The sequence below is a fragment of the Palaemon carinicauda genome, chromosome 39 (genome assembly GCF_036898095.1).
Source record: "Palaemon carinicauda isolate YSFRI2023 chromosome 39, ASM3689809v2, whole genome shotgun sequence".
Classification (NCBI taxonomy): domain Eukaryota; kingdom Metazoa; phylum Arthropoda; class Malacostraca; order Decapoda; family Palaemonidae; genus Palaemon; species Palaemon carinicauda.
The window spans coordinates 59,671,211-59,688,710 of record NC_090763.1 but is presented as its reverse complement, the minus strand read 5'-3'; the positions used below and the strand labels follow the sequence as shown (position 1 = coordinate 59,688,710).

The 17,500-nt window shown below is 32.4% G+C and overlaps 1 protein-coding gene across 6 annotated transcripts in view; it reads right to left on the bottom strand.

The window, feature by feature from the left end:
• Positions 1 to 17,500, bottom strand: part of LOC137631213 (EGFR adapter protein-like) — a 1,066,467-nt gene that overhangs the window by 605,733 nt on the left and 443,234 nt on the right. The window contains exon 2 of one of the 6 annotated variants that reach the window (XM_068362964.1): positions 2,611 to 3,095. The exons of the other annotated variants lie outside the window; for them this stretch is intronic. Coding sequence (XP_068219065.1) covers positions 2,611 to 2,763 — 153 coding nt within the window. The 5' untranslated portion in view covers positions 2,764 to 3,095. The remainder of the gene's footprint in view (positions 1 to 2,610; positions 3,096 to 17,500) is intronic. 6 annotated transcript variants of the gene reach the window in all.

Here is a 17,500-nt window from a genome sequence, read left to right as displayed (position 1 = left end):
GAGTACCCTCAAGCAAGAGACCTCTAACCCAAGATAGTGGAAGACCATGGTAGAGAGGCTATAGCACTACCCAAGAAAAGAGAACAATGGTTTGGTTTTGGAGCTGAAGAGTCTCTTCTACCCTTACCAAGAGGAAAGTAGCATTGAACAATTAAATTGCAGTAATTAACCCCTTGAGCGAGGAAGAATGGTTTGGTAACCTCAGTGTTGTCAGGTGTATGAGGACAGAGGGAATGTGGAAAGAATAGGCCAGACTATTCGGTGTATGTGAAGGCACAGGAAAAATGAGCCGTAACCATAGAGGGTTATCAAATGTAATACTGTCTGGCCAGTCAAAGGACGTCATACCTCTAGCGGTGGTATCACAACGGGTGGCTGATACCCTGGCCAACATACTACCTGATATACTATATATATATATATATATATATATACTATATATATATATATATATATATATACTGTATATACACATATACATATATTGATATATATAACACACATACACACGCATAGAGGATATGTATCCTCCGCATAAAACAAAATGTTAACCTCTCTCTCACTCTAATAAGACATGCATGATTTTAATTTATGGATACAAAAAAAAGTGGACTAAAAGGAAACCAAACATAAAATTTTCGAAAATTTCATAAGTCTACGGCAAGGACAAATATTCAATATTCTTTAAGATATACAAAATTAATAATAATAATTAAAATAGTAATACGTCTCACCCAATAGTGATCCCTTTCAGGGATTTTCATTAACTGAATAAAAGTAAGTGACCTATTATTGCTAAAATTTACAAAATATATAAATTATTACAAAATAGTACACAAATGCAAAGTTCTGACTTTTAGTATTCAAAATTTACTTACTTACCATTCTAAGAAAAATATTTACTTTGATGTAAAACGAAATGGCATCGATAAGAAATATTCATTTACGTTCAATATTGTCATTAAGCAAGACCGTTAAAGGATTGGGAATCAAACGAGTAACATGTAATCTAAAAACTCCGACAGAAGTAAATAAAAACAATAACTGATAACTCAAAAAACGTAATGATGTGCATACATTATTACGTATATAGAATTCCAGGTAAAGCAAACGAACACGCAAAATGTCTGGAATTCCAGAATCTATGGGCTACTTATAGAACAAACAAAATTAAGGGCGCATGGATTTCCAGACTCTATGGAGTATGTTGAGGTTATACTGTATATGGCTCCAAACACCACGGGCTAACCTTAGGTAAAGAACAAGAAGTATATAGAAAACAAAATTTGGATTTATGTATTTGGGCAGAAGGCCAACCTTCAATGGGGTATTATAGGCCAATCAGCACCCATCTGCTACATAAACAGAAAATCCAGCAGTTTTAGTAAAAATTAAAAGTTAAGAGGCTGGACAGAACGATAGATCAGGGAAGGAAGATACCGTAGAAGGCCGAAAAGGGTAGGACCTGTACCTTTGGATAACGGCTACTTGCACCACTTGCGGTGCACTGACGGTACTTCCCGTCTAGGGTCAACTTAGGGGAAGGTACAAACAGTAAAAGATGCATGTAATTTGCACTCCCGTAGGGCTATGGAAAAGGAGCCTGAAGTTTGCATGAAATTCTAGATCAAATGGGTTTAGGGGAATGCATATGAAAAACGTACTGAATTCCAGCCATGACGGAAATGGAAAATGCACAAATCTTATATGTTATCTTGGACCCTAGGATATGGTCAGTGGGTAGGTCAAATGAATTATAAATTAAATTCTAGACGCCTGTAACTAAGGATAAGGCGCATGAATTATTTTGGGTAGGGGATTTCAGACCTGCTGGAGAGATCATAAAATTTACATGGTTTTCCAAATCCCACATGCTGAGGGATAGCAACTTAAAATAAGCATGATACTCAGGTATTAGGAGCTAGGGCTAAGACACATATGTGACCCATATGTGATGTATGGAAGATTAGACCCCATCATATGAAGATTGTATGAATATTAAAATATGTCTCGATTCTAAACCTTAGGGGTAACAGGGAAGAAGTAAGAGGTACATATATTCCAGACCACAAGAATACACAAAAAGAACAAAATTCATTTATTATTTAGTAGCAACATGTATGGTATGCTATCAAAGCCCCATTTATAGAAGAGAGAGAGAGAGAGAGAGAGAGAGAGAGAGAGAGAGAGAGAGAGAGAAAAAAAATTTGATGAGAAACTGGTACTTATGAGTATGACTGAAACGATTAATAGGGTTTATTGTTGTAGGTCACTAGAGAACACTATACAATATTAATGAAAGCATAAAAGTGGAACTGTACTTCTACCTCTGCCTGAGTATGAAATACGAACAGACCCACGAATATTAAATTATTCTTAAAATAAAACTTACCTTCAATTCCATAACACCAACAACTTGTCAACGATGTCATAAAAATGCAAACAAACAATAAAGCACACAATGCAGTACAAACAAAAACTATTTATAAAATTACTTCACTCATCTCACTTCATCCAACTTTAAGAAAGACAAAAACAATCCATTATGACCAAGACAAAAGTAATTAACTGTTCAAATCTTACAAAATGAAGAATCATACGGCTACTTACATCGCAAAACTCGACCGTGACGAGTTTAAGCAGGGACGCCGCTGGTGATCTGGTATTCAAGGGCACCATTGTTTTTGCCTGGATCTTCTTAGGGGAATTTGGTAGCCTGTTTAGGGCATTCTGGCCCAGCACCCTCTCGCAGTAGGTACTCATCGTCCGACTTATCTCGTTAATTACCCAAACATCCTGTCATTAATTTTGTTCTTCGCCGTACTACAACGATACACCTACTAACCACCGGTGAAGTTTTGGCATTCTGTGAGATATCATGTTCTTTTCATTGGCCTTTGTTGAGTTCAAAGGGGTTTTCAGACTTCCTTTAAGTTACCCGCAAGATATTCTTTTAAATTTTAGTAAATGCCAGACACCACAATATCTAACTTTTTCCATGAATAATAGTCACCACGATAATCCTCTGGGTAACGAAACTTTAAAAATCCCTTTTCACTTGCTATCATAAAATAGAACCTATCATTTTTTTAAATCTGTAAATGGAAGAACATTAACCTTTTAAAATTTCAATGCAGTTTTTAATATACTAAATGGGGATTGCAAATATTACGCATATGTATGTATATATGTATGTCTTAGAACGTACTAAAAAATACAAATGCAAACAATTAATACAATACTGTGTAGCATAAACAAAAATAAGCTTAATAGCAAAAGTGAACATATCCAGGTTAATATACAGTGCAACAGTAATCATAGTCAAAGAGTTAGTTATCCATTAATATTAAAACACCATCTGCTTAAATGATAGTTCTGGAAGACCTTAAGCTTTAATTGACGACCCAATCACAAATCATGACAACAAGAATAAGGAAAATACCAAGGTTCATTTTTTTGATTGTCTAAATATGCGAGCAATCGGTGTCTGGTATTTCCTGTGACAGAAAGGATGAGAGTCGTGTACAGCTGCTATCTCATGTTGGGTGTCGTCTGCCTCATCACTAAATGCACATGCATACACATACACGCACATTTTAGGTATGCATATATATATATATATATATATATATATATATATATATATATATATATATATATATATATATATATATATATATATATATACATACTCACGCACTAAGTATTTTCCTCTGCAGCCACCATCTAGGTGAACAAAATATTTGTTTACACATATACACACCTATTTTTGAATAATTTAAATGAAACTAGTGCTAAAATGTGCAGAATTAAATTGCCTATCCTGTACTATACAATAGGATCAAAGCAAAGGTCACAAAAAGGTAAAAAATCCTCTTTTTGCTGTTTATGTGTGTATGGATACGGTGTCGTCTTGCATACCACTATGTAAGTATATGCATTACTATATATATATAATATATATATATATATATATATATATATATATATATATATATATATATATATATATATATACAGTATGTATATATATATATACAATATATATATACACATACATACATACATATACACCGAATGCTCAGGCATATTCTTTCTATATACTTCTCTGTACTCATATACCTGACAACATTGAGATTAACAAACAAATTTTCTTCTCTCAAGGGGTTAACTACTGCACTGTAATTATTCAATGGCTACTTTCCTCTTGGTAAGGGTAGAAGAGACTCTTTAGCTATGGTAAGCAGCTCTTCTAAGAGAAAGACACTCCAAAATCAAACCATTGTTCTCTTGTCTTGGGAAGTGCCATAGCCTCTGTACCATGGTCTTCCACTGGCTTGGATTAGAGTTCTCTTGCTTGCGGGTACACTCGGGCACACTATTCTTTCTCATTTCTATTCCTCTTGTTTTGTTAAAGTTCTTATAGTTTATATAGGAAATATGCATACGTACATACATATCATACACATATATCATACCAAGAAAAAGCTCAACTGCAACGCATCAAATATCCTTTTAAACAAAGTCATTCACTCCTAATTGCACAAATTTATCTTGTATCAGAATATTCTATTTTTTGTATCTTCATTCATTCCGGTGATGACGACAAAAACAAAATTACAAAATCCTAAATAGTTACATTCATGTGTATTTAATTTTTCCTAAACTTGTACCCTGATTTCAACAACGTAGTACTGTATAGCCTATATATCATACACTGTTTACCAGGTTGATAGGTAGGGTATTTATTGATAAAAGGATTACTGCTTGAGAGATATATGAAGTCAATGAACTGTTTCTATCTCGATCCTTGCCAGCAAGCATCGCTAAGAATGTCACTCGTATCATAATCTTTTCTTTCTTCATTTAGATCAGTTATTGCTCAGCCTCCCAATACCTGCAACATACGCGAGTGCTATAGCCCATCAGCATAACCCAATTTATTATTGTTCCCTTCCATCTCTCTCTCTCTCTCTCTCTCTCTCTCTCTCTCTCTCTCTCTCTCTCTCTCTCTCTCTCATACACCCCCCCACACACACAAACTAGAAAGCAATATATGAAAAATAAACCTCAGTGAAAATGGATACAGTTAATATAACTGAAAACACCCCTTACCAATCCCTTTGGAGAGAGAGAGAGAGAGAGAGAGAGAGAGAGAGAGAGAGAGAGAGAGAGAGAGAGAGAGAGAGAGATTAACTTTACTAAGATCACACAATTAATGGATATCTCCTAGCAGTAATTCCCTCATTTTCTGCGTTAGAATCTCTACAGTCAAATGTCTATAAAATTCATCCTGAACAACGCATTATACACTGACAAAAAAAAAAAAAAAAAAGTATCTTGAAGATTTAAAAACCACGATAATAAAATACTTAACAACGAATAATTTAGCAATAACCATCCTAGTTTAAAAGCAATCATTTGTTGTATTTATTAATTTTATCAAATATATATGTGTATACATACAGTACACACATATAACATATATATATATATATATATATATATATATATATATATATATATATATATACATATATATATATGTATATATATATATATATATATACATACATATATATATATGTATATATATTATATATATATATATATATATATATATATATATATATATATATATATATATGTGTGTGTGTGTGTGTGTGTGCGTGCACACACTTCGCACTTGTAAGATTCATGAAATGAATCTAGATATAATCGAGTTCTATGGACTGCAGCAAATACAGAAAAGAGTTTGGGCCTCGTAGTCTCATCATTAAAGACTGGCAGAAAAATACAAGGCTCTACCCTTCTGCCAACGACCCCTTCTTCAGCCCAAAGGGTTAATAATCTTAGTAATAACCTTAGTGTTAAACATTACGATTGTCATAAATATTATCATGGAACATATGTAATAAAGAATTTGCAGTCCTTACGTATAGAAAGATAAGGAATAAAACCCAAAATTCGCTCTACAAATGGTCAAGTTTCAACTATAACTCAGTTGAAGATACTGGTCTCATAAAAGCATTGCATGAAAAATATAAAAGTAAATAAAACATAACAGAATTAAAATGTTAAAATCAAAGTTGAAAAAATTAGTCATCAATTGCAATAACTGCGACGACGACAGATGAGAATACATTCTATTACTATTATGATTATGATTATCATGATTATTATTATTATTATTATTATTATTATTATTATTATTATTATTATTATTATTATTATTATTATTATTATTATTATTATTATCAGCCCAGTGTGGAAAGGATACAAGGAAAAATAAAATATTTAAAGAACAGTAACAGCAGTAAATTGGAAATTTCTTAAATACTGTAAACTATAAAAATTTTAAACAAAACAAGAGGAAGAGAAATAAGATAGAATAGTGGCATTTCAAAAGCCGCAAGTAAAACAAAAAAAAAAAAAACAAGGAAAATTCCTTAATTCATCCTCTCAAATGATAGGGGAATTCCCCCCCCCCCCCCCTCAAAAGCCCTATTACTCCCCGGCCCTTATACCTCACCTACATGCCATTAAACATATTCCCTTAATTGCACCTGGCTCATTGTTAAACCTTGTCCGTAAAATATACATATGTGGGAGAACTATTGTTCTTTCTTTTCCACTATCCCTAACTTAAAATATCTTGAGCGTAAAGGCTGTAAGATTTAATGTTACTCAACCACAATTACGCGTTTTAAATCTCCTAAAATCCAGGCTGTCTCGAGTTGAACATTATATAAATGTTTATGATTAGGGACATGCAAGTAACCAAAGTGCGTTAATAACCTACGCTTTAATTAAACCCCCTATTCTAAAATGATTAATTAAACAGATGAAATAAGGAAATATATAATATATACAGGTAGTAGGTTGGCCAGCGCTCCAGCCACCCGTTGAGATACTACCACTAGAGAGTTATTGGGTCCTTTGACTGGCCAGACAGTACAACGTTGGATCCTTTTCTTTGGTTACGGTTCTTTCCCCTTTCCTACATATACACCGAATAATCTGGCCTATTCTTTACAGATTCTCCTTTGTCCTCATACACCTGACATCACTGAGATTACCAAATATTCTTCTTCACAAAAGGGGTTACTGCACTGTAATTGTTCAGTAGCTACTTTCCTCTTGTTAAGGGCAGAAGAGACTCTTTAGCTATAGCCCAGCAACTCTTCTAGGAGAAGGACACTTCAAAATCAAACCACTGTTCTTTGGTCTTTGGTGGTGCCATAGCTTCTGTACCATGGTCTTCACTATCTTAGGTTGGAGTTCTCTTGCTTGAGGGTACACTCGGACACACTATTCTATCTAATTTCTCTTCCTCTTATTTTGTTAAAGTATTTATAATTTATATAGGAAATATTTATTTTAATGTTGTTACTGTTCTTAAAATACATAATTTTTCCCTGTTTCCTTTCCTCACTGGGCTATTTTCCCTGTTGGGGCCCCTGGGCTTATAGCATCCTGCTTTTCCAACTAGGGTTGTAGCTTAGAAATTAATAATAATAATAATGATAATAATGATAATAAGTATGTATATATGTATATATAATATATATATATATATATATATATATATATATATATATATATATAATATATATATATATATATATATATATATATATATATATATATATATATATATATATATATATATATATATATATATATATATATATATATATATATAAACACAAGTTACAAGATTTCTCGAAATGTTACAATTTCATAACTTCTGTTTACATATGTATATATATATATATATATATATATATATATATATATATATATATATATATATATATATATATATATATATATATATAAACACAGAAGTTACAAGATTTCTCGTAATGGTATAATTTCATAGGTTCTTAAAACTAAAAATTGACTCTTAACTGTTACAAAATAGTCTTTTGCTGTTACCACTGAGAGTGCATAGTTCCTTTCAACTTGTGACCACAATAAACACGTATCTAAGAACGACTTTAATTTTAACAATATCACGTGACTATCTACAGCAGAAATGTAAGTCTGACGCCAGTTTCCTCTAGCTTAGGTTTCATACCAACATAGGGTTAGGTCACTTGCGACACAATAAGCTCAATTTCTATACCATTTTTTTGTAAATACTACACTACCTGTTGCAATAATAATAATAATAATAATAATAATAATAATAATAATAATAATAATAATAATAATAATAACAAAATTAATAATAATAATAATAATAATAATAATAATAATAATAATAAATAAAATAATAATAATAATAATAATAATAATAATAATAATAATAATAATAATAATAATAATAAAGGATAACAGTATTTGCTATCATGTTACTAATAACAAGGGTTTCGGTTTACGACAACATAGTCTGTTTGTTAGTATTCTGTTTAGTTAATCTACCGTATTCCAGAATAGGTAAATTCCATTGTTATGCCATTTAACGTGACTAAATATGAATATAATATAATGACCTTAATACGCCTTTCAGGAAAAGCAAATATCTGGCATATATGAAAATAAAAAAATAAAATTCACCATACATGAAAACAAAGGAACAAAAAACCGCAAACATGACATAACATGACGCTTAAAACCATAGTTCGGGAAATTCTAAGTAAAACAAAATTATACAATCCCAAAAATGCAATCAAAATACATAATCTACAAAACAAGAATACCAATGGGACACAAAGCCTTTTAAATTGCAATACAGAACGGATATGAAAACTTAATACAATACCAATATCACTGGGCTTTTACGTGGAAACCTGTTTACAAAACCATCAAACGGAGAGCACCAATAATATCCGAATGGAAAAACCATATGTCATTTCCAGTGAATATCGCAAAATTTACCATCAACAATCGTAATATTCATACATCCCTTTAGAACATGCAGATAAGGAAAATCGCTAGACAAATTGATGAATAATAGAACGAGGAAAAATAACACTATAGATGATTAAAAAAAACTGACACATTGATTACTATAATAACGTTTCAATAGAAGGTATCGCTGCAACTTCAAACTTTATAATTAGTTTCTATCATAACAATAAAGACCTTTAAAGTGTAAGACGAGAGCGCTGTCGACCAGACAATATAATCAATGGGTCTGATTAAAAGATCATTACTATTAAGGATATATTAGGCATTCAACAATACGAAGGTATCTGTCCTAGAAAGTAAATTTCTCATAAGTATTAATATTCAGTAAGTAAAGTAGAGTACTCTTAACAAGTGGATCTTGAAGAAAGAATTATAGAAAAAGGGGCTAAAGGAAACTAAATATTACGAAAATTATCCAACTGAAATAAAGCTAAAAGAAGACTAGCCGACTATAACAAAGCCCACTGGAACTAAGCTCAGATATAAATTGTCTGTAAGAATAAAGCTGAAGAGGAGATATGCATACAAGAAATGAGCTTACGCAAAAGCTCACATGCTGAAACTAAGCTACGAAAAAATCAGACTACAGCAAAAAAAAAAAAAAAAAAAAAAAAAAAAAAAACGGAAAAGGTAAGCTCATTTATTTTTTTACATTATCTTTAATCATGATCTTGCTTACGTCAAAATAGGAAGAAAAACCAGCAAAGGTAGAAAATAAAATAAATGAAGCATAATATCAAGTTTCAGTTCGCCGCAGATGCACTAAGCCTAGTGAATAGTACCTAAGTTTTATGGTTACTAAAACGATACTAAATACAAGAGCAGCAAAATTCAAACCATCGCTTACCCTAAAATCAATATCACGGCCAATTATTCAGAACAGTTACCACTATTGCATAAGGAAAGATGGATTTGATCCAAAATTCAGCCACGGCTAATCATAACATTAGTTTCAACAGATATGAGCAGCATAACTCATTTACTGCTCAAAACTAACTGACTTGAGTATTAACTAATTCTTCCACAGCGAGTAACTGTATGCAGGTGTACTAAATTTTTCAAGGCAACGTAAAGAATACAATCAATAAATATTATAGCGCATCACCTATAGTCCATTTCTTTTAGCGATGCATATTTGCACCGACTCGCAGCGGTGCCCTTTTAGCTCGGAAAAGTTTCAGGATCGCTGATTGGTTGGACAAGATAATTCTAACCAATCAGCGATCAGGAAACTTTTCCGAGCTAAAAGGGCACCGCCGCGAGTCGGTGCAAATATGCATCGCTAAAAGAAATGGACTATAGTAAAAGATATGATCACACACAAAAAGGTATAACATCAGCATGCAAAACACCAACATTTCCCATTACCTGGTACACGAAAAGCAAGTACTTAGGGACGTCAAAGGTAACATAAAATATCTATATGATGTAATTTGGGAAATATGAGATAAAGGTGCCGCAGTTGGGTTATTAGTCCATATAAATTTGATCTTAAATATTGGGAACTTGTATAAATAATCAATGACGTCTTTGATAAAACTTAAAACATCTGAAATAGTGTAGTAAGCACAAACTTCATAACTGTTATAATGACATTTATGTCTGCATTATTATACGCAAAAACTTTAGCAACATTGCAAAAAAAAAAAAAAATGTGAAGAGAGTGGGAAGAGCCACGAAAATAAATCACAGGATGTTGGATTGTAAACCTAAAATGTAGGTAAAATCCAACCAGTAAGATGCGGTAACTATGCATAACACATGTTTCACTCATTCAGCGAGAGAGAGTGAGAGAGAGAGAGAGAGAGAGAGAGAGAGAGAGAGAGAGAGAGAGAGACTAAAAGCGCATAAAAAGATGCAAAGCTGGAAAACAGATTACAAGAAAAATTAAAGATGCATAACTATAGAACGAATAAAATTTCAAAAGAGAGAGAGAGAGAGAGAGAGAGAGAGAGAGAGAGAGAGAGAGAGAGAGAGAGAGAGAGAGAGAGAGAGAGACTAAAATTGTATAAAAATAGATGCAAAGCTGGAGAACGGACCAAAAAAAATAAAAATGTATAACTGGAGAACGGATAAAATTTCAAAATAAGAGAGAGAGAGAGAGAGAGAGAGAGAGAGAGAGAGAGAGAGAGAGAGAGAGAGAGAGAGAGAGAGAGAGAGAAATTGTATAATTATAGATGCAAAGCTGAAGAACGGACAAAAAAAATAAAGATGCATAACTGGAGAACGAATAAAATTTCAAAATAAAAGAGAGAGAGAGAGAGAGAGAGAGAGAGAGAGAGAGAGAGAGGTCGAAGGTGGCAGCTGATGATGATAGCGGGGGTGGTGGGAGCATAGCTCACTTTCAAGTCAGCGGGTCAAGTGGCGTGAAGAGTGGAGTCCCCCTCCCCGGAACTGAAGATAATCTCCGCCGTCTCTGATGGCACTTCCGCTAAGCCCCATTTAGACATCTATCATTCTATTTGCATTTCAAACCATTCACGCCTTACTAATATCTTAAGGCATACCGTACTTCATTACGAGTGCTTCAAAGTACGTCTGAAACACAATCTTCATTTCTTTACTGCCAAAAATGTATACGTCTGTGATTAATTGAAATATATATATATATATATATATATATATATATATATATATATATATATATATATATATATATATATATATATATATATATATATGTGTGTGTGTGTGTGTGTATATATATATATACATATGTGTGTGTATATATATATATATATATATATATATATATATATATATATATATATATATATATATATATATATATATATGTGTATATATATGTATGTATGTATGTATGTATGTATATACATATATGATTTATATATATATATATATATATATATATATATATCTATATATATGTATGTATATATATATATATATATATATATATATATATATATATATATATATATATATATACAGTAAAAAACCTGCAGTATGCAGGGAAACGGTAATCCATGTGTCGTTAGGTCATTAAAGGTTAAAAGGTTACAATAAGCAACGGACTGGACCATTGTATTTTGAGGTGGTACGGTCATGTGGAAAGAGTAGAAGCTGAAAAGCGCATATAATACGAAACGTATTTAGGATGAAACAAGACCTACAGAGTACTAGATAGATGGAGTTCATCTCCATGCGCTACATATTTAAATATGTAATTGCATATTCAACTGACATTCTTAAGATATCTTATGGTATGTCGTTGTTATTTATTTTCTTTTTATTCTTTCCATTTTATATACAGTGTTTGGTGTTTGAAAGATGCATGAGTGACTGTTGACATTTCATTTGCGTACCGGCTTTGATATTCAGCCTACCAGTACATTTCTAAATGTAGACTACGCATCTCTCTCTCTCTCTCTCTCTCTCTCTCTCTCTCTCTCTCTCTCTCTCTCTCTCTCTCTCTCGCGTTCCCAAAATTCACAAATCATAATTCCATTCTTATCCAGCATCAGTGAGGGATGTTTTTTATTGGGAATAAATACTAGCAGAGATGCACGTCAATGTTACATAAAGAAACAGAAATTATATAATGAAACAAATATACAATGCCAAATTAAAATTAGGTGGACGCCATGGCAAATAAATTTCTTTACCGACATATTAAAGAATTCGGGAAGTAAGGACGAAGGAAAAACTTAACATTTTCGTAAATGTCCAACCCATCTTGGAGATCATATGTTGGGTTCTTAGGAAAAAAAATGGAACAGTTGATTATGCTTAATACAGACTGCAACAACAACTTCCCAATTAAATATTGAAGAGTCAACAAACGGCGACCGTAATAAAGGTCACTTTGAAATTACAGCCTAGCCATCCGATGGCATTCTTCCTATGCCCATACGTAGACCCAAGACGATGTTTGGCGATGAAGTTTTTCTTTTTTTAAACAAATGGGTCAGCTCAGATACCTACTTTATTCATAATTTATGATTTTTACCCAATGAAGGTATATCCTTATTGAATACAGGTACTATACTGTCCTTTCTTTCGAATTTGTATCAATACTAAAACAAATGATCTAACAGTAATACGGAATAAAATTCAAACGGACAATATATAGCTTTACTATTTTTACTGAGTTTATTAATGTTGCACATTGCCGGCAGTATATTACGTAGAAAATCTAACGCCTGTTTTGTCTAAGAACTGTACACGTATTCAATATTAATCACAATTATATTGTTGTGCCTTTGTGGTTTTTTCAATATACTTACGGATGGAGTCATCATATTCTAAAGTTCTTGAGGGTGATATGACAAGAGAGAGAAACGAAAATATTTTAAGGTGCAAATTTGCGCGATAAGAAAATCATTCATAAATGGAGTATGTAATAGTTTATGTTTACAGATGATCCAGTGCAAATTAAAAAAAAAAAAAAAAAAAAAAAAAACCTGCAAAGATATACTTTTCATAATATTAAACATAATGAGAAAATACTAAATCGTTGCGAGAAATAGAAAGTTGGGAGTAATTGTCAGCAAGACGGCTTTTGGGGTAAATGAAAATAAGGAAAATAAAGCAGGAATGTTAATACGTGAATCGAAGAACTTGATTCACAGATATATAATAGTACATATAAAGAATGACAGATAATAGAGGGACTTTAAGAATAACATAATGGGTCCCTAGAGATTGCAAAAGAAGCAGGGAAAGAAAGAGAAGACGATTCATTGACGAACTAAGAAAGTCTGCGGGTGTGGACTGGCATAGAAACACCATAAACATATGCAAGTGGAAAAAACATGTCTGAGGACTTTGTTCTGCAATGGACCATTAATGGCTAATGATGATGGGATGGGAGGAGTGAGTCAGAATAAATGAAGCAAGAAGGGTAACGAGGAGTAACCGAAAGATTTAAAGGAGACCTGGATTACCTAAGGAAGTAAGGCGTAGTAAATACAAAATGTGAATGAAAGGTCAAGGGTTGTAGCTGTCGAGATCAAACTGTTTCCGGAGTAAATGTGGCGTAAGAGGAACTCAAATGACAAGACAAGACGCGGACAGACCTAGGTTCCTCCAAGGGAGAGACGCGCAGAAGTTGGTAAAAGGTTGGCGCTGGTAAAAATTGTAGATCAGATGTTTAGAGATATTTTCTTAATGGAGGATCAAGGTTTAGTGTAAGGAGATTAGAATATAATTTAAAAAATATTAAAGGATGCGAGGTAGAACTTGAATGGGCTAGATTATTACTATTACTATTACTAAAAGCCAAGCTACAACCCTAGCTGGAAAAGCAAGATTTTATAATACAAAGGGCTCCACCAGGGAAAAATAGCCCAGTGAGGAAAAGAAATAAGATAACTAGATAAACAATGATAAAGAAACATTGGTAAGGAAGCACATCAATATGAAAGACGTACATGAAGGCTAGTAAAATAAGATATAAATGGCGCAGTCTAAATAAGGAGATTCGACGCACTATTAATGAATCTTCGAAGGAGTTTGATGCGACTAACACTGTAGAAATTTTCATTAATGTTTCAACAGTTAAAAGTATGGTGAGGCAGTGACCGTTCTTGTTTTGTTACTAAAACCGACCGTTTGAGGAAAACTTAAATCATAAAAATAATAATAATAATAATAATAATAATAATAATAATAATAATAATATATAAATAGGTTGTACAAGAGCCACAACTTGCAATAAAGAGAATAAACAAAAACCGATTGCAACGAAATGTATTTAAAATGAAACTTTAAAATCACAGATTACAAACAATCGGAGATTTCTCTACACACAAAAAAAAACTCACTCCATGCCAGCTGCACATGTAAAACTTTGGTACATCCAGCGATGCGAGTCCGAGGAAGAAACACAGAGGGTACGAGCAAACAGAAAAATGTGCCACGCTCAGCTAACCCACAGGGTGCTAGGGTAGGGTAAATGTGGTGTGAACACGAGGTTAAGTGATATGTATCCAGCTTTAAATGGTGATGGTATTTATTAAAAAGGCAATGCATTGTTTCTCAGACTAAAAATATAGCATTTTTCACACTGGTATATTCTGATATTTCCTTGAAAATACGGGATATCAGGCCACTACATAAGATAACTACTACTACTACTACTACTACTACTACTACTACTACTACTACTACTACGAGAGAGAGAGAGAGAGAGAGAGAGAGAGAGAGAGAGAGAGAGAGAGAGATGAGGCAATGTAAAAAAAAACCCTAAAATAAACCTGGGCCTGGAATGTAATAAAACATGAAAATTCAGATTAGTTAGAAGTAAAGCTAGCTTTTAAATAGAAAAAACATCTTGTAATCTAGTGAAGATTCAAATAAAATATAGCGAAATAATTTATCAATTACAAGAGTGTATTATTTAGTAACTTCAAAAAAGATTTTGAGAAGACATTTTCATTTTATAATAGTATTCATGAAAGCATTTTAATATTTATATTGATGGATCCTTTCATTTTCTAAAGTTTACTTAAATAGTTCACGTACATCATTTACAAAACCTTTACGCATATATCTAATTTAGCTGCTAAGAATATGACTAACTGATTGAATCTGATAGAGATTGCATTATATTCCACTCTTAAGATACTACCATTGGGAAAAATGTTTATAGGTGAAAAATATTCATACTATATCAAGCTTTTCAACAATGCTATTGAGAGCTTGCATGAAAGAGCATTTACAAACCAAGCCTAAAATCTATGGCATTAATTATTCTACTTATTTTAGAATAAAATTAAGATTACATTGTACCAACCGTATGTCACACGATCGTACATAATTCATTTTGTATATACTATGCTTGTATCTTCGCTCTTCCCTCGCACTAAAAAGAACCAGAATAAACATGTCTGCGTTTCTCCTATGTAACATTGTCTGTTTCTCGAACATGTAATTTCCTGTTGCCTTGAGGTTTTGTATATAAAGGAGAGTGTTCTATAATAAATTAACTCAGTTGCTTTCACACTGCCTTTGAGTTCACAACCTTCTCTCGGCTCGCCACACTAAGGGAATTACCCTTTCTGAAACAACAACGCGTGTTGTTTGGCTCACACATAAAAAAAAGGGCGGTAATCACGAGATTCATTAACAACTTCGTAATTAGTGTTGTAATCGACACTAATTACTCAGCGACCATGACCTTTATCAAGCACTAAACGATGTATACCTAACAGGATTTCATCTTCCAATCTTCTATTTAACATCGTCAGTGACCTGGGGAGTTTTACGTTGCCTAAATGTTGGAAATGGCTTTGCTTCAATATTTTCCTACAAAATTATTAAATAAAAAACGGAAATGACTCAGAGTTATACGGGGGGGGGGGGAGTGTGATTAGAATTAACGTAGAAAGTACAACCTTGAAAATTTTACGTGTAAATATTAATAACCATATAAGTGTATTAATGATCGGTAAACAATACACACACACACACACACACACACACAGACACACACACACACACACACACACACACACATATATATATATATATATATATATATATATATATATATATATATATATATATGTGTGTGTGTGTGTGTGTGTGTGTGCAATAGGCATACGCATACTGCCTATTGATAAGTACTAATTATTTACACAAAAAAGGGAAAAAAAGATGGGCCACAGGACTTGACATCAGCACTGATATAAAGCGCCCTTCCCCAATGGCCAATAATATTCCTGTCGACCAAAATTGGCAGTTGCATCACCTACACGCTGAAACCATAGCAGACCACCAACGAACGGGTCTGGAAAAGCGGGATCCACCATGTCATTACCTTCCATAGACCCAATTTTAACATTAGAACATGACCTCGAAAAATATGAGGCAATTTTATTTTATCTATCACTATACAATGCGTGGTTGTGACATATAAGGTCAATTGGGGTTGTTTGAAATGACTTTATAAGAGATTAATCCGGTATCTGTGAACCTCGTCATAAATATCTTTTATTGGGGTACTAATGTACGGGACTCGTTAAAATAACGACTTAATATTAGAGAGATGTGAACACACACGCACCCCCATTCACCAGGGTATGAATACTCCCTCTCTTCCAACCCGTGGGACGGGAAGAGCTCAGTGTAATAAGAATAAACATACATATATATATATATATATATATATATATATATATATATATATATACATATATATATATATATATATATATATATATATATATATATATATATATATACATACATATATATATATATATATATATATATATATATATATATATATATATGTATATATGCCCACACACACATACATATATATAATATATATATATATATATATATATATATATATATATATATATATATATATATCTACAGACACTTGCTCTTTATTATATAGGGGATATATTTGGAAGTGACCCAATTTAATCAAGTTAAACAAATAGTGATTATAAGGTAATTATTCATCTTTTCAATCAGCAATTAACTTTACTTCTGGGACGAAGTGATAAAACTAATAATTTGGATATTCAAAAGACAAATAAATTGTCTGAATTCAACCCGTGCTAACTATGACGTTGGGTAACTCATTCATTCATTCAATCGAACT